Genomic DNA, 20,329 nt, shown 5'->3' on the forward strand with positions numbered 1-20,329 from the left:
CTGGACTTGGCCCACTTTGAATGTCACCAGCTTTAGGACACAACATTTCCAAGCAACGCTTGTTTTATACTGCCACATGTTTTGTGTTATTCTCCATGACATTCATCCCCTAAACATTCCTTAGATACAAGCCCTTAACAGGTTTTCTCCATAGAATGCTATTTACACTATAAGGAATTATTAATAATTCCTCCTCAAACCGTACTGTATATGGCTTGAAAACTCTGGAGAATATAGAAAGATTTTTCCCTCTCTTTCACACCACACACATAGAAAATACAACATTAACATCTTCCCTTATTGCAGGGCAAGTTAGTCCGCACTGTGCCTACATTCCTTTCTAGCCTTGTCAATGGCAGATGCAATTAAGACATTCCTTATGACCGCACAGTAGTGCTTATTTTGCTGTTTGCAGCATAAGTTTGAACTAAATGTAGTTACAAAATTAGTGGCAGCCCTGCTTTTTTTTTTTTTTAAAGCTTCTATTTCAAGGTGACCCTTTTCCTATTTTGTGTGTCACCCCAAGTGTTGCAGCATGCATATTGAACCAACACTCTCCCAGTAATTAACACCAGCACTTAATGAAGTCCAGCTGCTGCGATGGCAAAACTGAAGGGATGCCAACCTTTGTAAACTAGTACTTGGGCTACTCCAGTTACAGCTGCTTTAAGACCACAGCAGTCAACTTCTCTTTGCCTATGTCTCAGAGATAATTCTTACCAAATAAGACAAGTGTTCAAGATTAAGTATTTAATAACAAAGCTTATCTCTGAACTAATATTTCAAGCTGGAAATGATATAAAGGGCTGGATCAACTTAAATGAACACTGCAAAATTAATAAAAATCCAGAGCAGCAAATGAAAAGCTAAAATGAAGATTTGCACTGTTAAATACATAAACCTTTAAAAACCCGAGAAGTGCAGTTCCAAGGGAAAATTGGAGACAGATTCTTCAACAATATCTGTTCCTCTGAACTCCTTTCCTGATCCAGGACGAAAGACACTAACAGCCAATGCTTTATTAAAATAACACGCTCTCCCAGTTGTTTCATTACATGCAGTGGTATGGTAGGGATGTAGGTGGGTGAATGTTTTTGAAGAATGTTTGAAAAGGTTTGCGTTGTAACTCATACCACATGGATTTTCAAAAGAGAAAAAACCTCCTTCTGCAGTCTTCCTCTGCATGTGCTTTCTTGCTCTGCTCCTTTATCTACCTCTCTTAATATGCTACTTCTCCATGCAGAAGTACTGATAAACATTACCCAATTTAAGTGGGAAATTTCTAAACTCCTGTCCATAGCCAAAAAAAAGCAATCCAAAATTGCAAAACACACCCTCCTTTCCTCTCAGACCCACACAGGAGATATTACATCCCACTTTTCTGCTTTACATACCCACACAGGACTCCCACTTTGGTCAAAGAAACATCCGATTTGGGCTGGAGACAGAGAACTGTGAGCTGAGCTTTCCTGGGGAGGGCAGGCCCCCACCCACCGCCAGGCCAGGAGCGGGGGGAGCAGGGAGGGCCAAACAGGTGAGCTGGGCTCGGCCAACAAAGGGCAGAACTGTGGCAGATGTACTTAGTTTTCAAAATTACCAACAGAGGTAATGACTTCTACACTGATAAACACTAAGTGGCCTTTTAAGAGGCATGAGGGCAGGGAACTGGCTAATTTACTTTCATTTGAACTAACTTACATGTAGGTAACATTATCAATTTACAAATATATTCAGCACCAGCAAATCAACAGTTCTTCCAAGCAGGGGTTAATCCAAGGCTCAAGCCCCTGCAAACGGTCCAATTTTTCCACCAGAGACCTAACATTGCACAGGATTGGTATTAAAAGTACATCCTCAATTATTCTGGATGTCCATGCCCCTGAGAATATAACTTAAAAACAAAATCATTAGCTTACACAATAACATAGTCCTTGAAGAAAAAAAAAAATTAAAAAAAAAATAAAATTGTGTGTGCAGAGCAATGCTGACTTCCAAGCACAAATTCCTTTGTTTTCCTTAATGCTAGCTTTGGACCCTACCGATGACTCAAAAGGAGCTGCACTGAAATAATTGCATAACCTGGCAGCACTCTGCAATGTATCAACATTTCACAGGCAGGAAGGTAGCAAAGGGCTAAAAGCCAAGAACCCAACTTTGGTTTAATTTACAGAAAATATTGCACATATTACACCATCTATTTTTCTTATTGTAATTTTCATATTAAATTATCCAGACTTTCATAGGGAGAGCCAATTTTTAATTATCAAAAAACCGTTGTGGCTAGGTTCCACAAGGGCAAACCATGGGAAAGGGAAAAGTGGTGGTTTCGCGTGGCACAGTACAAGGCTCAACAAACCTCTCGCGTGCACTGGCCTCTATGTAAAAGTCAACCATGGAAAAAAGTCTGTTTACAACAAAAGGCATCTGGTAACCATGATTATTTTGCCTTAAAACTGAACATTTTAGATTTCTTAGCTCCCTCTTTTGTTCAGTTTTAGTTCTCATGCTTGCTGTTTTCTGCTCTGCCCTGTTCTTCTTTTGTGCATGTTATAACCCACCACAACAAAAAACTGTGTAGTCAATCAAACCACTGATTTTTAAACAGGTGAGCATTACTCATTTCACCAAGAAAAGAGGTTCATAGTATATTTTAATTTCATTTTTCAAATCATTTCACAAGGCAGCTATCCTGTTTCTTCTGCAATGATAAAGCTCACAACTTGCTAGTGTGGAAACTCAAGGGAATTGTCTACTTGAAAGTAGAGCCTGAACTGCTAAATATGGATTCAGATCTAGATATTGAAACCTTCCTGCTTCCCAAACATTGAGGGTTCAGATCCAGCCATGCAGTCTTTACTCAGACTTTAGACTTCAAGTTCGTCTAACATGGTGGTGGTGCTCAAATGCAAACAGACACCAGGGCCTGTATCCACGAAATTACAGGTATCTTCTCTTTTGTCCTGGAGGCCTCTTTTTAAAGTTGCTGTGGGCCGGCAGTCTGGTGTTAAGTAAAAGATGTACAATAACTTCTGAAGAAAAAAAATGTAAAATCCTTCATTATGAAACTGGCAGGCAGAGGAACCAAAGTTCCTTATCGGATACTACCCTGTGTTCAAGATTTTAACAGATAAGGCCATAGACACCTCAACATAAAGTTTCTCCTATATATTCATGAATAGAAGAATAGACGTTTTAAGATTATGTGTGGAAAGTAGAATCTGTAGACCTTTCAATATTGCTGAATTTATTATTTCAGTACCCTAAGACACTGCTATATCTGCATAGGTGCAGCTATCCCCTGTGTAACACAGCGTACACGCTCTATGGGCACGTGAGTAACTTTATAAATCAGGTGTATGACAGATGTGGCTCGGTCAGGATAAAGCAATAGCTTTAAACCTGCCACAGGCAGTATTTCAAAGAAGTCACTGTACCACACCGGTTTTTAAGAACAAGATTCAGGATTCTGGCATCTTAAACTTTAAACCTGCTGCTAAAGCAGGCACATTTTGCTTAGACAAGACATAACTTTATTCTATGTCAGGAATGGAATAAGGTTTTTCTTACTGAAATGAAGTGGAAAAGCATGTTTCCACAGTCTTTAGAGTGTTAACTTTCATGTTCTTCAGTAAGTTACCCTCTGGTTTGCCACAAGTCCGGTGCCTGCCTGTTAGCCAAGTCGAACACTGACAAACCCAAAAGGGATGCTGCTGATAACCCCGGATCTCCTCTCAGCGAGTGTGGCAAGGCTGGCGCTGCTTCTCTTGTGTTCACTTGCCAGACAGAGAAATACTAATTGTCTTTTAAAAATCTCTATAGTATTTTGTCAATATTTTTTTATTACAGCAGAGCATGTATAAATATTTTATTGTAAACCAAGGGCCTAAAATAAACAGTTTAGTAAATAGTTATTACATTACAAGGAAAAACATCTGTGGAAACTGTTTTCCATGTAATTATTCTTGCTATTTTACATTAGCTCTCAATGTGAATTTCTTTGGCTCTAATGTTTCACTTGTTCTAAATCTTCCTCCTTGTTGCTATTATTAAAATCTTAAAAAGGTGCCAAATCTTAAATGAAGAAAAAAAAAAGATTCACTAGAAATTATTCATATCACAGTGAGCCTCTACTAAACCTGGCAGGGGTGCAATATTTTCAGTGAAATTAACATAAAATATACAACTGCAAATTATCCAGGAAATAGCTATGTTCTTTACAGTGCGCATTTACATTTGGTAAAAAATGTTCTACTTATCTGTCTAGCACAAAGCTCCAATCGCTTCCAAAGGCAGTTTTAAAGGCATAGCAATAGCTCTGCATAGGAAGCACGGTCCTTACAGCAGCTGTAACAAATAGCTGGTGGGGAAACTGACCTTTGATAATTACTGAAGGTAACAGTCAGCACTGGACATTCCTTGTTGAGAATACTAACAATCTAATTTTAGATTTATTTCCCTTTCGGTACGCTGGATGATTTCCTCTCTTAGGCCTAAGTCCTTTCTACTAAACACAAGAAAAACTGTAATACCATGTAAAATGCAAATATTGCTGTAAATATTTTATAAAATTGTTGCATACATCCCAAAAGCTATAGGTCTTAATTGAGAGCAGGCTATTTTTCCAGTCAATATATGGAAATGGAAAATGCTAATTCATGTTTTTCTACTTAGGAAAAACCCTGGAGAATGGCAAAACCACAAATGCACTCACTTTAATATTATAAATATAATTTGGCTCCCTCTTTGCAGTCCCCAATGTCCTGGCTTTTATCTCCCAATGGCTGCAGAGGAAGAATCAGAGAATCGCTTTTACATCCCCTGCGCAGGAAGTCACCCCTGCGCGCTGCCAGCTTGGCAAAAGAGCAACAGCCTAAGCTCACAAACGCGGCAAACAGGAACTGAAACAAGAAATTCCAGTGCTTTTACACAGGAAACAAGCCCTGAATGACAGCAAACCTGCTCCAAGCGAACGGCGTGCGCACTCAGCCCCACTGCCAAGAGCTGCCACTGCCACGGGCCGGCTGGGCGGAGGAGCGGGGCTGCCCAAACGCTGTCCCCCAGCCCCATGGCTCTTCCTTGGATTTATTTTCTCCCTTCAGAGCAGACGGTGGCTTGGGCAATAAAGCCTGGAAACAACCTCTCATGAGTTGTACTGAATATGACTAAAAGTTGTTTAGCCTGCTCCAACGTACGGTTACTTGTGTTCGCCTTTATCCACCCACTTTTCATTTCTTTGTCAAGGAAAAGACTGGTTTTTGCATCTTCTAGAAGAGAAATCCTTAGGCTGTTAAAACTCTAAAGGTCATTGATGCTGGCTTTGAAGGCTGAAAATAATATTATTCCCCATTAGACTTTTAATCTCACGATTAGAGCTAAAGTTAACATGGCTGTTTCATTTTCTACCAGGCAAGAGTAAACTCATTTTTTCTCTCTCTACCAGAATACTTAATGGCATCCTATCCTGATGAGCAACATCTCATAGTTAAACAGTACAAACAATGGAAATGCAAAATACTTTGCAAGAGGTTTTTTTAATTTTTAAATGCTGTTTGATTAATCCTAAAAAGTCTTACTACATGCACAGCAAAATCCACGCATGGAAATCCAACAGGAGTCGAAGGACATATTCTTGGTTGTCAAGACTGCAGTCCTCACTGGCACCGGCAGGGAGACAAGGTGGGAAGGATCTATCTATTCCCAGTTGGAGTTCTTACTCCTACATCCCCTAAGACTTACCCCTACAAATGTTTCTGAATCGGGTAAGGCTAGTGGGTGCAAGTGGGACCCGACATGCCAGTAAGAGCTACTTGCATGAGTGGAAACTACCCCCTTAGGCTCCTCATGGATATTAAGATTAGATTTGTGAAAACCTTGCGGAAAAGTCTGTGGGGCGAGAATTTACAGGTGTGTACTAGTTTCAAAACCCACTGTACAGCATTCAGTATTATTATAGGCAGATGCATGGAAAAAATTCAATTTTCTTCATTCAAGACAAACTCCGATAACCAACTAGTAAAACTCAGACTATAATTTCTTATTCAGTGTTCCACATGAGATGCATTTTGCTGAATTTAACATGTTTTGCTGTTAATGGATTTCACAGTGTGTTGCCATTTTTATACAGCTGTCCAAATAAAATGTTGTGTACAATGATGTGCTTTTATTGTATTGCTAGCCTGCAAATGGCAGCCACTTCCCCAGTTTAAGCCTTAGGAAAATAGGAAAACTCTTTGACTAGGCCATTTAATATAAGTATTTTGGGTCTCTAGAGTTCTTTTGCTAGTAAGTCCTGCTCAAAGAAGAATCAAGATGCAAGATAGATATAATTACACCTTGTACATTTATGGTCTAATAGTATTTCCACTGAAAGGAAAAACAAACCTCAATATTTTCAGGTGTTAATAATAAAAGCGTATTAAGTCATAGTTCTAGAGGTAACAGACCCACACCTTTGTGTTACTTGAAATCTGGCCTCGTAGCCTCCATTACAAATGTCTATTTTCTTTAAAACTGCAGACCAGTGTTTAGATTGCAGGGACTACTAGTGCACAAAAGACAAACCACTTGGTAGTTAACAGTTTAAAAGAAATTTCTGTGCTGAACTCCAGAACTGCTAACCTTCACCATCTTGAGCTGCCTGGCAGTGAAGCATTTGCAAGCAACCGCACATTTCTGTTTCAAAACAGGCTGTTCAGAAAATACATACTGAGTTTTCCCCACATCAATTCCACAGGAACTCTTTGGCACCCAAAGTTGAACGCTTATGCATGGAAATCCCCCACAATCAAAGAGTATGATAGGTACCTGGGCATTAGATGCCCTGACAGTGGGTGTTAACACTGTTAACACAATTACAAAAAAACATAAATCCTTACAAGTTTCAGTGAAAACATGAAAAAAACCTAGCTTTCCTTTCAATAATGCTCTAATAACATATTTAACTTTTCCGATACCTTAACTATTTTTGTAGTATTGGATTTCTGTATAACTATGGGGTAGTACAAAATGCTTCCTTTTTTTTTAAGAGACAAAAGAAAATTTTAAAAGGACTACAGACTTAAATTTCAGGCCATTATTTTTGAATTATTGTAATTACAAAAAAAAAAGAAAAGTTATAGATTGATTTTTCATTGTATTTTTTTAAAATTTTTCTTTGTTGAACTAAGTCAAAGGATATATAACTTAAAGTCTTAGATTAAAAAACCTAACATTCTCCCTCTAAATTTTCAAAGGCAATATAAAGTAAACTAAGCAAGCAACTAATGTCTCATAATTTAAATTCCCCATCCCCTGAAAGTTCATCATTCAGGTTTAACACAGACATTGTTGATTTCAGTTTCTGGCACATTAGAATTAGCCTCCAAAGGAAATTCTCTCCATTGATGTTCTATAAGTGGAGGCACAGCTATTAGCAGTTTAAAAGATTTTAAAGGGGTAAGGAGAGTTGTTTTGCTTCACCCCCCACTAGATTTTAAGAATAATTACTGAATCAAAAGGTCAAAAGTTGCTCTATCCTTTTTTTTCCTTTTTTTTTTTTTTTTTTAAAGAAGAAGAGAAAAAAAGATAAGTTCTTAACTAGAAAGTTAAAAAAGGAGAAAATGTCACTGGAATACTTTCTTCCCTTCAACTTTAGCTATCTATATCCAGCCCAACTTGAATCAGTTACTGTTCATTGCATGAGGCTTCATCATTTAACTTTTGTTGTCAATATTTATTCCTGGATATAACTCACAGTCATGGGGTTTAAGAAATATTTGTCCATACCCCAATAATACAAGATAGCTGATGCGTGCAAAACGTAACAGCAGAGTACATACCAGTGGTGCTAGTTGATGTTGATCCTTTAAAACATCCAAACTCTACCTGAAGCAAAACTTAAAACCAATGGATCTGCCTAGCCTGAACCATGCTGAAAAACTTGCCTGTGAATACAGAATAAGATATAGTCATCATAACCTCTAAATACTTCACAGTTACACACACAATGTTCAAAAGATTTCGTCATTTTCTAAGGCCCTTGACTATCCACCAGACAATGGATGATGTGCATCTGAAGGCAGGATTAAATCTCAGGTAGGCTGTGATTGACTGAAGTAGTGATTTATACACATCAGAAGTGTGCTGGGTACTTCCTACCTGCAATGCCATTTTTTGCAGTCATCTTCTCCACCAATTCAGGAGGTGCAAAAGAAGGAAACACCAGATCAAGTTGGTTTTGGCCTGTTCCTACAGGAAGCAGGAGGTTACAAGGCTCAACTCCTCCCCATGGGGTCAGCACCTCATTCACCCCATCTGTCCCTGGGTTTGTGCCAGCAGGACAAAACACAAAGCGGAGAAGAGGCAGGAGAGAGCCGTAGTGAAAGATGACTGTGGGAAATGCCATGACCAGTGAGGTGTTTTGGCCTGCTATGGAGCTCTGTCTTCTGAAGACCATGATATTCATACACATGGTTTCTTCGGGTTTTTTCAGTTGTGGCAGGACAAAGAAGCTTTTTCCTTTATAAAATCATGATTTGCCAGTTCTTTTAAGTTTGACATTACTGATAGGGACAACCTGAAGTCTTCTTCCTCAAGGTTACTATGCAATCACACAGTGGTTACTGGCTGTTGCAAGAATGGTAAGTTTTTTATTTTTTAATTAAAGACATTTAATTTTTAAAATGGCATACAATGAGCCTGCCAAGTCACAATATTCAATTAAAAACCTTCTGATTCTTACAAAGGCCCAAAGCTTTCAAAAGTTACTAATAAGCTGAACAAAAAGCAAGCTACAAGCAAGCAAGCACATCTGGTACAAACGACAGAGAAGACCATTCGTGCAAAGGCTTTATCTGTGCTGGGAGCCTTGAAACATTGAAAAAAGGTAAAAGCATTTAAAGAATTTACATGGGCTTCCTTCATGGGGATCACTTGTAAGGAACCTCAGGGTAGAAAAGTTTCCCTTCACAAATGGAGAAAAAAAAAAAAAAGTGCCAGTACACCGAACAGGCAGAGCATACACGGAGGGCTGTGTTTGATTTGACTTGCTTGCCAGATATGACAAAATAGAATTTTTATTTTTTTTTTAAGGGCCATGTCAGTTGGTAACCTCTTGTTCCAGAAGATCAGATTAAATCTTCTCCCCCAAGGTTAAGGATGCTGTTTAGTTTGAACTACAGTTAAAGGCAACAGGCCAGCTGTCTCTCTTTGAAGTCAACCAAGTAACAGGAGGAACAAATCTGGGCCTTTAACATATAGACAAACCATTTTTCTCTGATAACTAGAGTTAGGGTTCAGCATATGTATGCCAGTACTCATACTGATTCAAAACCAGAGGGTTGTTCCATAATAAAAAGAAGAAAAATAAACATTTTAGGTCCAGTGCTCAGAAGTGCTGAATATTGAACCAGATATTCAGAAAGAGTGAAATCAAGAATTTTATTAGTAGAAAAGGAATTTAACTATAGTTTACTAATATTATATACTTTCTTTTCCCATTTTCCTATGACTGGAAACAGTCTGGAACCTTGTCTAGGTTTCCCTAAAGAGGTAAAAAGAATATTTTATAACTCTGCCTAAGCTAATTCCTAACCAACCTAATATGGGTTTTTCCAGCTTTGCTAAACATTCATTTCTTTGTTTCTTATTCACTTCTCATATTTCAGCTATCTTTTGCAAAAAGGCACAAAGCTTTCTGTCTCTCAAGAAAGGTAGTACTGGTACCTGATGTTTTCAAACCCGTAAATTCATTTGGCAAATAAAGAAGAAATAGGGGTAACATCTACTTTCTCGAGATAAAACCATTATCTGTTAATAAGCTCCCATAAAGAAATCATCAACACCTAGATTTTAGGACAGAACTGATACAGACATTAGTCCCACAATTCACATGAGGAGAACTTCCTGAAAACATTATTTATTGAAGTCTAAAGACTACACCTAGCAATGATGGAGGGTTTGGTCCCTCCTCCACCCCCAAGAAATATTCTGGTGTTTTTTTCCTCAAAAGTAGGACACAGAGGGGTGCTGACCTCTCCACTGGGAAGGAGTAGAGTCATTTTGCCATCTGCAGGGAGAACCCAAACCCCATATGGTGAGGACTTGCTTTCTTTTCCAGGTTCAAGATTAGCAAAGAGGGGCTAAGAAATTTGTTTGTGAACTTAGGGATACATGGCCACACACACATAAAATATCTGAGAGACAGGCAGAAAGCATGTCTGCAGACTCTTAAATACAAACGCACAACAGTTTTCAAGGTTAATAGCATTAATAAAAATGAAGAACAAGTTACACTTTCAGAGAAATCACTGCTACACAGGGCAAAGTTTACTGAAAAATAGCATTTTTTACCACACTGCCTAACTGATGTTGAAAGGGGCAATAGATTGAGGTGCTTGCTAATGATAACTTTGAAGAAACATCACACTTAAAACTCAGACTGATTGCAGAAAAGGTGTTTTATCAACTGCTCCCTTTATGAATAAATATGAAACTACCAGGAAAATGTTTAAACAGGTGTAATCACAACTGCATATGAAAATTGAGTTTAGAGGCTGTAAGGAATCTTAACACAGTTAAGAAAGAATGAAAGCAATGTAAAACTGTGATCGTAGCCGATTATGCATGTATCATGCAAAACAGGAATGTTGTCATAGCAGCTATAAAAATGTCAGTGAAAACTGAACTACTATTACCAAGTTGTAAATGAAATGAAAAATGCAAAAGGAGTATGTGAATGAATACATTAAGGGAAATGTTATTTCTTTCCTGGTAGATAAACAAGCAAAACAAAATACATTCTCATGAAACAGAGTAATTTGTATGAACAAATATGCATAGATAACAATTGCAGGAGGCCACATCTGCACAGTACAACGGGATAAAATTATTAAGATTTTGGGTAATGAATTTTCCAGCCTTAGAAAGGAAGGGACAGTGAAAATGTAATGTTATGAAACAAGTTTCAAAGTAAGAAACCAATTAAGTAATAGATTATATTAAGGGCCAATATTGTTTATACTAAAGGGAGCTTCTTCTGTCTGTTAGCAATGGCAGTTTGGCTTTCAGTGTTTTTCATTGTTAAAAAGTGTGGCTTTTAAAATGAAACATTTCTAGCCTTTTGTGCACTATATTCATTACAATGTTATTTAACTACTTGCACAAGTGCTTAATGCTAAAAACAATTAACACGAAAAAACAGAAACCCAGGGCTTGGAGTTGGATGAAATAACACGAGGACCTACTGGCATAAGCAAATCCTCTGCCCAAGAGCCTGAGCCAGCAGCTTGCTCCACTCGGGCAAAGTCTTCTGCAGTGGCGCTGGGAGGACTCCAGCCAGCCCGCGGCACTCACATGTGGTGGGATTAAGGCTCTCATGTGCATGTGGAAACATCATGTATGTTATTCATCTGTTAAGATAAGTACACTTAGCTGTTTTTTCCTAAAATTAATCTTTCACAATAGCCAGCCACTGCAAAATGAAAGTCTAGTACATATTGTTGATTAAGGCAAGTCCACATAGAATTGGATATTGAAGCAAGCACTGGGTAAATATATGAAGGTTGTACCTTCATTTCTGCATTAAAAGAGCAATTACTTGGAATATGCTTTACAAACATCAAAGTTAAAAAAATATTTTTGAGTTCCTAATGTGTCCATAATTAATTCACACATTCAGTTCTTGAGTCCAGAAATATGTTCCTGTTGATAATTTGAATCTAATGCTTCAAAAACAATCTGGCACATTTTTATTTGCCTTAGTGCCTGAAAGCTATTACCAAGATAGTGCTTTACAATGTCATCATCATTGCTACCACGTATATGCTTTAACTAACACTAGTGCTTACGTCTGACGAGTTTCCCTCAAGAATTAAACAGTTTTGTCTCAGTACACAATGTCATGGCAGTATCTTAATGGAAGGGAATGTATTTATCAAATAGCACCCTTAAACTTTAAATCAATTAGAATTCAAGTACTGTGTTAAACAAAATACACAGGAAAATGGGAATTTCACAAGAGTTAAAGCTGCCCTTCTGCCAATATTGGCTACATTTATTTCATATAAAATAAAAGATATTTTGTTACAAGAGAGATTCTGAGAAGTGTTAGCTGTCCTCAACTCCCAAATCAATGAGAACGAGGAACAAAGCACTTCACAAGATCAGGCCTGAGTATCAGAAATGTTTCACATCCTCATCAGAGATGCCCAGGGCTAGTATTTCCACATGTATAAAAGTCAGTTCTGCAAAAATGATCCTTACCTACATCCTTCTCACATACACAGGCGCTTAGAATCTACTGTGACAGGCAGGAGCCCAAGACCATCCAAAATGAGTCTGAATTTTTATTTATATAATTAGCAATTTTGTTAAGAACTGAATTTATGAAAACTATGAGTTCCCAAACCAAAAGATAAAACTGTTTGCTTCAATTTTTAAACAGAAAATGAAAACATAAGTGGGAATATATTGGCTTACATTTGATTTTGAGTACTATCTCATCCCCTTCACCACTGTGCTGGTTTCATCTCAGTGACTGACCTTGGTATCAACTGCTAATTCTTTCAAACATAAAATCACCTTTCTAAATTGCTGCTTTTTAGAAAAATATTTCTGTAGTTAGTATTGCAGTTTGACCTTTTAAGAGCAACAAACTTATTTTGTTATTTTTAAATATTATGTTATTTTTAAATGTTAACAAAATAACAAACCTGTATTTGGTCGCTTTTGTTTAGAACACTTCTATGCATCTGAAAGAAACATAACTGTGGATGGATGTTATCGCTCCTCTTTCTGTTTAATTCTGGCAGAGTGTTTCCAGAACTTGAAACATGATCTCTGAGGGCAGGAAAGGTAATTCAGATACTTGGGAGTCCTACACTACATACAATGTATGATACGCCATGGCTTAGGGCAGTACTCGGAAAACTCTCCCTGTTCCTCCAAACACAGTGTTTAACTTGGTTGTTCCCATCACATCGAACAGGGAGGTATTTATCCAGACAGCAGTCCAAGGACCAGACCACTGAACAATTTCAATGTGACTTCTGGAAGTTTTCCCTCCAGCACTCCCTTCTGTCCCCAGTGGCTCTCAAAGCACAAACAGGGCCTCATGCTTCACATCGCATATACCACAACACATCCAGCCTGCACCTCCCTCCCTCCCTTGCTGCTCACTGGCATTCATATGTGAATTTTGACTGGGAGTGCTGGCAACTGCTCGTGTAAGGACAGGAGCGGCACTGGGGAAGGGCTCTGCTGAGCTCCGAGGAGTCGGACAGCCTCTTGCGAGCCCACAAACACACTCCTCTGGAGCTGGAGGCAGGAAGGTCCTGCAGCAATCCCAGTGTTAGAGCACGATCAGGAATCATTATTTTCACTGTTCCAGCACTAACTGCACCTGGTTGAGTTTCCTGGGCATGTTTGCCAGGAGACTTTCTTTGAGAAAGGGAGAAAGAAGGGTGGGGACAGTTGTTCATCTTTCTTTGAACATTAAACAGAAAACATCCCCCATCTAACCGAGACAGAGAGAAGTGCTGCTATGTACACTTACCCAAACAGCTGAGAGCCCCAGCACAGATCCAAATGCGCCTTCCCTTGATACTGGGTGACCTGACCTGCTTGGAGAGCAACAAGTCTGTGGAATTTTGTGCACCCTTAAAAATATTAATCAGGGCACTCGGCCAAGGTGTGGGAACAGCACAGTTGTGAAAACCGAGTAGGAAAACCCTGGGCCAAATCCTGGTGTTCCCTGCGCAGGGTTCCGAGGAGGGGCTCCCTTGGCAGTGAGGGACGGGGAATGCCAGAGCCCTTTCCCTGATGCAGCCACCGCTTGCGTGCCGTGGGGACTTGGCGGTGGCCCTGTGATGGAGACTGAAGTTCCACGGCTCCCCCAGCCACTGGGGAGAATCGGCACTGACAGACTGCCGTGCTTCGGGCTGCTGCCGAGGCTGCTCAGTGCCCCCTGTAGAGCCCATGGCTGCGTACGCCCATCTTCCCCTGCATCTAATAGAGAGTGCACATCAGAGGCAGTGGTAGGTGGGGAGATAAGGGGGAGAAGCTTTAAACATTGCCAGGTCAACGCAACAGGAGGCAAGCAAGTACAGAGGCAGCAAGAACTACTGAAAGTTTTTGATATAGTCCCAGGTGGACTCCCCAATGCCTGTAAATGTTTCAAAGGGGGATCCCCTTTCTGTGGGCATGGAAATGTTTCAAAGGAGCCCCAATCAGTGCAAAGTTTCAAAGACCTCTGCTCGCTAAAAATTCTACCCCGAATGCCTCCCCAGCTGAAAACATTTCTAAACAGATCCCTTCCTGGCTAACAGCAGCTGAGGAGATCTGTTCTGCTGCTTACAGCCCTTCTGCAGGCCCCAGTGTAAAATGAAACAAAACATCTACCATTTACCTCCTCTGGGGATGTATCCAGCCTGCTCCTTCCCCAGGGACCCTGAGCAGGACCCAATGTGCCTCTGTGTTTGTGCACAGGATATGAAGGGCTAGAGTGCAGAAGGGTAATTTTTCAAAGCGGTGTGTGGGAGTAGCACTGGAAATTCCCTGCATACTGCTTTGAAAAAAATAAACCCCCTACCTCCATGAATTATGAGCATGGCCTCCGACTCCAGACTGAGGAGCTGAGAGGTTGAAAAGGGAGGCACAGCCAACTTAACTGGATGCACTTTTTAAGACTACAGACACTGATACTTAAGAGGTGTCGCTGCTACAGAGCAGGGATTCCTTTGTTGACAGTCACTTGAGCAGAATAAAACTGTAACCACGTGCTTAGGATATCTCAACTATTGATTTTGTGTTTCTCAAAGTATGAGAAGAAAGTGCTGCTGAGAAGTCTTGGATTATCAAAGCCAAGGTTTTTTTTACCTCAAAATTACATGTCAAGGCTAACTTCATTGTCTTGGCTCACTTCAAATTCAAAAGAGAGATAAAAATCTCTCCCTGGAAATGCTTATCCTACGCAAACTCTTATCTTAGATTGGTATCAATCATTCATTTTCCCCAGACAGCATCTCAATGACTATATTAAACCAGACACTTTAATTTTAGACAGATACAAGTTCATTGAGATGAGTCCAACCCTAAGCTCCTGAGCAGACACAGTCTGAGGGCAAGCTCCCCCCTGCTCCCCAAATGCCCGTATGTTCACCCTGGGATCTCAGCGCCTGCCCCCAGCACAAACAAATCCTCATCTGTAGATCTTGAATTGACAACAATGACATTAATAACCCCTGTGACACCGACCTGGGCTGCAGAAACAGCTATATTAGCTTCTTTCTCTCACTGCCCATCTGGCTAGACTTGGTCTAACACAGAGAAGGGAAACTCTTGCACCCCTTATTTTGTAAGCAATAAACCAGCCTCAGTGGTAAGGAGGCACGTGCCTGTCTCTCCTATGGCCTGAGTAAGGGATCAAGGCTCTCAGGCTTTGAACAAAGGGCACAGGAGCAAGCCCAAGAGGCAATCCATCACTTTCCTTACTATTACTCACTCAGCACAATGCAAATTAACATCAAAAATCTGCACAGCATTTATTGCTGGAAAAACGGTGACATCTAGTCTCTCCTTTCCCCTTCAGTATTCCCCAGTAAAGAACAGCAGAATACCAACAGCAGACTCACTCGCAACACCTTTTCGGAAGCAGTCACATGTCTTGAAGGAGAGGGGGCCCAAGAGCCTTGTGAACTGAGATGCCCAGAGTGGGAGGAAGCTTTGCTCCATATTAAAGGTTTCTATACTTCACTCTCTCCTAAACTGCACCATAAAAAAAAGTGATGACTTGAGCTTAATGAAGATTCTCAGTCCATATCTCAGCAAAGCGACACAAAGACATGACACCGCAATGGAATAATCACACATTTTCTTACCATGTCCTGGTATTTACAATGTTCTAGGTGTACAGAACTGAGTCCATATGCATCTTTGTATTTATATAGAGTTCTTCCAAATATGTATAATAACTTATGTACAGCTTCAAGGAAACAATAGGTACAGTTTTCACAATCAGCAGCACCACACTTCTCAGCCTCCTATGCCTTCACCACTGTTGTTTTCCAATAGAACTAATAGTGAACCTTGTCATGTCATATATATCATCGTGTGTTCTTCTAGACGGCACTAATTTTGGGATATAAAAAAATGAACTTCAAACATCAGTCACTGGAAAATGAAGAAATTACATCTTTCCAAAAGGAAAAAGAACTCCCCTCTCAAATCAAGCAGAACCTTAACTCAGCACTTCATGACCTTTGTATTTAAAAATCATTTATTAGCTACTGGATCACAAATTAAGTTGAAACAAGTGCTAAGCTTGCCTAAGGACTTCTTTCTTTCAGGCTTCTTAAAAAAAATCTAGGGGGAAGCTACGTGAAATCACTATGGTCCAATTAACAAGGATCTCACTCTTCAAGCTTGCAAACAAGAGATTACATTAACACCTGCTACAAAAGCAAACATTTTTAAATATCTTCATCTTAACCTGCTTGACATTGACTTCAAACTCCTGCCTGGCTCTCAGATGAAAATTGTTGTGACTGACATGTATATTTTTCATTTGGGGGTGGAGGTGTGAAGACCGTGTCAGTCCGTATTTCTCTGTTTCTGGTATTTATGCATAATTCACTTCAAAGATAATAGGAGTTACATACATGCATTGACAGGAGAATAATTTCCTAAATGTAAAATTGTTGAAGGAAAACCATTATGCTTATGGGAGATAAATGCTGCATGTGAACATATGAGACACACAGAGTGCACTGTAGGGTCCTTGAAGGATCTCATCCAACATATGCCTACAGTGGCATGTGTAAGTAACTGCTCTGTGGTCTACACATCAAAAAAACCTGACCTCTTGGGCCAACACATATATTTATAACATCTGTACAGGCAGGAAAATCAATTCTTGTGTTCATCAGAAAAGCAATCATACAGCTGCAGCAGAAATACAACCCATCAGTTTACAATAGCACTTTACTGCAAACTCTTGCGACGGGACTGTAGTAGAAGGCAGCAAGCACTGATTTTTGAAACACTTGTATGTAAGTTGAACTTTCTGAAGTCCAGAATTGTTGGAAAAAGAAGAAAAAAACCTACTGAAATAACTCTGTAAGTGTTTTGTTTTGACAATGTTCCTCAGGAATTCACCACACTTAGCTGGGAAAATGCTAGCAGTTAAATCTATTCAATGTCATGACATACAAAATTGAAACATAATTGCTCCTAAGTGGTTGACAACTGGCAAGTACTTTTTACATGGATAGAGAGAAATTTATGCTACTGAATGGAAGATACTGTCAAAAGTTTGATTTTAACATAAATGAAAATGCTACATGAGGACTCAAAAGGATAAGGAAAAAAGCTCAGCAGTAACACTTTTATAACCACATATTTAAAAAGCTTTGAAGTGAAGAATCATTACATCAAAATCATTTTCCTTGAAAGATAAAAAAAATAAATTACAGCATGAATATTAACAAGTTATTAGAATAGTGAATTTCAAAGAGTAGCAAAAAACAAGCAGCCGATGAGTGGCCTAGTTTAAAGAATGTCTTACCAATCATATGGTTAGCGACATGGATTTGTATCTCTCTCTCATTCTCAAAGGTCATCTGGCACTTGATGCATTGATAGGTCTTTTTCTGTTTAATAACCAAAAAGAGATTAGAGAAAACTGCACTGTAGCATAAGGCAAGTGTGATCATGAAAATAGCATATTACGTGCTTCAACTTTCCTCCACTGAGGCCTTTTCTGCTCCTATGTCCCCAACAAGACATCAAGTTGGGCTGGGCTTTTCTGGGACCATAAATACAATCTGTAATTAACAGCCTGCTTTAGAAGAATTTTTAATTTCAGCTTAAAAAATTTCAAATGATAGTACTTGAAAATCTGATTGAGTACTTGAGCCATAACCAGATTGCACGTCATTTAACCCAATGCAGTAAGTATTCCTACAGAGTGAAATAAAAGACATTGAAAGGTAACTCTGTTTTCAGAAAAAAGATCAACTTTCTCAAAAAATTCCATTTTTAGTTAAATTCAAAATACAGCAGGCAAAACACCTATAGTTGAGGAAGCGAAGGACAAAAGGAAAGAATACATTTTGTAATGGTATTCCATCAGAAACCCTGGAAAAACTGCATTACCACAAAGAATTGTTTCCTAGCACAATCTGTTGTGTATTTTCTCTGTCTCAGAGTCATACCAGAGAGGCTTAGCTGCAGAAGTCAGGAGAGAGTGTGAAGAGGCAATTACATGAACCATTTATTCAAATAGGGAAAATGGGGTTTGCACTCAGATTGACAATGATGCATGTACTTTTGCAATATGACAGGAAAAAAAACCAAGAAATCATTTGCAGATATTAAAATGCATGTTGACAAGTTGGACATCCAGGTTCAGAAAAAAACCCAAAAACATGAATGCTAAGCTTTTGTACACTTGCAAAGAGTCTTACTTCCCAAAGCAGGATTAAGCTGCATTGGTCTAATGTGCATGCTCTTTTACTTCACGGGAATATGCTATCTAAATAGACATCTTTTGACGTGCAATTTTAAAAAATTGGGCCTTTTGTGCCTACTTTTTCCTAGAGAATAACTCCTACTGCAACACTTGCCACTAGGCATAAGCATGCAGTCTGTATCCTTACGGCTAAAGTGGATGGCAGCAGAACGTATGTGGAATCTCCATGCACTGGCCACAAGCTCAGTTAGCCAAGAAATTGATGAGAACCCCAAGCCATTAACACTGAGAAACCCAATTCAGTAAACAACACCTCTTAACTTTTTTGAAGCAAAATATTTTGTGGGTATTTTTTGTGCACTTTTAGATGCACATTATTTTTTCTTACAGCCTCCACTCCACACCTAGGTAAAGAATCCCATTTTTAGGACAGCAGTAATAAGTCAGAAGTTTTGAGTTAAACAGAGGAGTTGCTGTCACCCCCTCTGCGCATGGGATCCAATTTCCTCAAGCACCTGCTGAGGAAAGAACAAATTAGGTGCTGCCAAGAGCTTCTTAACTACTTCCCATGTCATCAATGGCAACAAGTTAGTCTGCTGGAGGTTAATGAACATGCTCTAATACCATAATAACAAATGCACCAGTCTATGGATGTTATGTGTATTCCATGAATTCTGTACGCAGTATGTGTTTGCACATAGGCAGGGCTTTCTAGGCTAAAATAACAATGGGTGATTAACACGATAATAGGAAGAAGGCTATACTCCATTGGCCGAAACCTGACACAGCCAACCATATAAAAGGAAATAGTTTGGATTGGCTAGTTATCCCTAGGCAGCTCAAGAAAGTATCCTCCTGGAGTCCATTCGGAAATCAAGGCTGTTAATAGAAAAGCAGCTGGATTTCTGCAGCACTCTTTCTTGGGAATCTATTCCGGCAGACGAGCACAGCACACATACATACGCGTGTCCTCTCAAACACACTGGCATACACATGCTGAGGGTTCCTAACTTTGAAAAAACAAAACAAAACAAAACAAAACACAAAAAACCTTGGAAGTGAAAAGTGGGATTGGGTGGTGAATGATTCATGTGGTCACATTTAAAACTTGAACCCTTCCTCTTCTTTAAAACTTCAAAGATTACTAAGTTTTGTGCCTTGTTCAACACTTATCTCTGTTTATGAGAGTTCCCTAAGTAACTAGCTAAAACGGACAATATTTCAGCTCAACTCTATTTCAAACCTTTAAAGTTATATTAAACACAGACAAAGGATTCATTTTTTTAATTGATTTCGGTGCTTCTGAAAGCTACTTACTAACAGATCTGGAGACAGGATGTCTTTGTTTATCCACAGACCCAGTGCGAACTCCTCCACACCATTTCACAAACTTATAAAACACTCCGCTTGGCGTGACCACCCCTCAGAGAAGACGGCAGATTTCAGACTTCCTCTGAGTATTATCTTTAGCCTCAGCTGAGACACATGCATGCAAAAGAGCAGCTTAACTGAGGCAATGGTTCTTGTGATAGGGTACCCCGCCTGAGGTTAATAAATGGCCTCATACAGGCCACGAAATAGCTATAGCTAGATTAGCACCCAAATGTATATGCAAGAGATGGAAGAGATGATTTTTTGGCTCATTAATAATTCTCTTTAAAAGAATGTCACAAAACCAGACTTCCATTCTCAGTAAATGGGGAGCACTAGTTTTAATACAAGGCTGTTTTATTTGGGGTACCAAATATCATCTTCTACTACCATTTTTGTGGGTGTCATGGCTTCACAAACATTATTAATGGGTCAGTTATCTCTTTTTAAAGTTTTGTCTTCACAAGTGGTACAACAAATGTGCCCAGACTCTGAGGAGCTAACAGAGTCTAG

At 39.3% G+C, this 20,329-nt stretch overlaps 1 protein-coding gene across 6 annotated transcripts in view; it reads right to left on the reverse strand.

Moving 5' to 3' along the window:
• Nucleotides 1–20,329, reverse strand: part of ZNF423 (zinc finger protein 423) — a 237,833-nt gene that overhangs the window by 73,456 nt on the left and 144,048 nt on the right. For 5 of the 6 annotated variants that reach the window (XM_075040191.1, XM_075040190.1, XM_075040192.1 and 2 more), the window contains one exon: nucleotides 17,540–17,624. The exons of the other annotated variant lie outside the window; for it this stretch is intronic. In XM_075040191.1, coding sequence (XP_074896292.1) covers nucleotides 17,540–17,624 — 85 coding nt within the window. The remainder of the gene's footprint in view (nucleotides 1–17,539; nucleotides 17,625–20,329) is intronic. 6 annotated transcript variants of the gene reach the window in all.

The sequence above is a fragment of the Buteo buteo genome, chromosome 11 (assembly GCF_964188355.1).
Source record: "Buteo buteo chromosome 11, bButBut1.hap1.1, whole genome shotgun sequence".
NCBI lineage: Eukaryota > Metazoa > Chordata > Aves > Accipitriformes > Accipitridae > Buteo > Buteo buteo.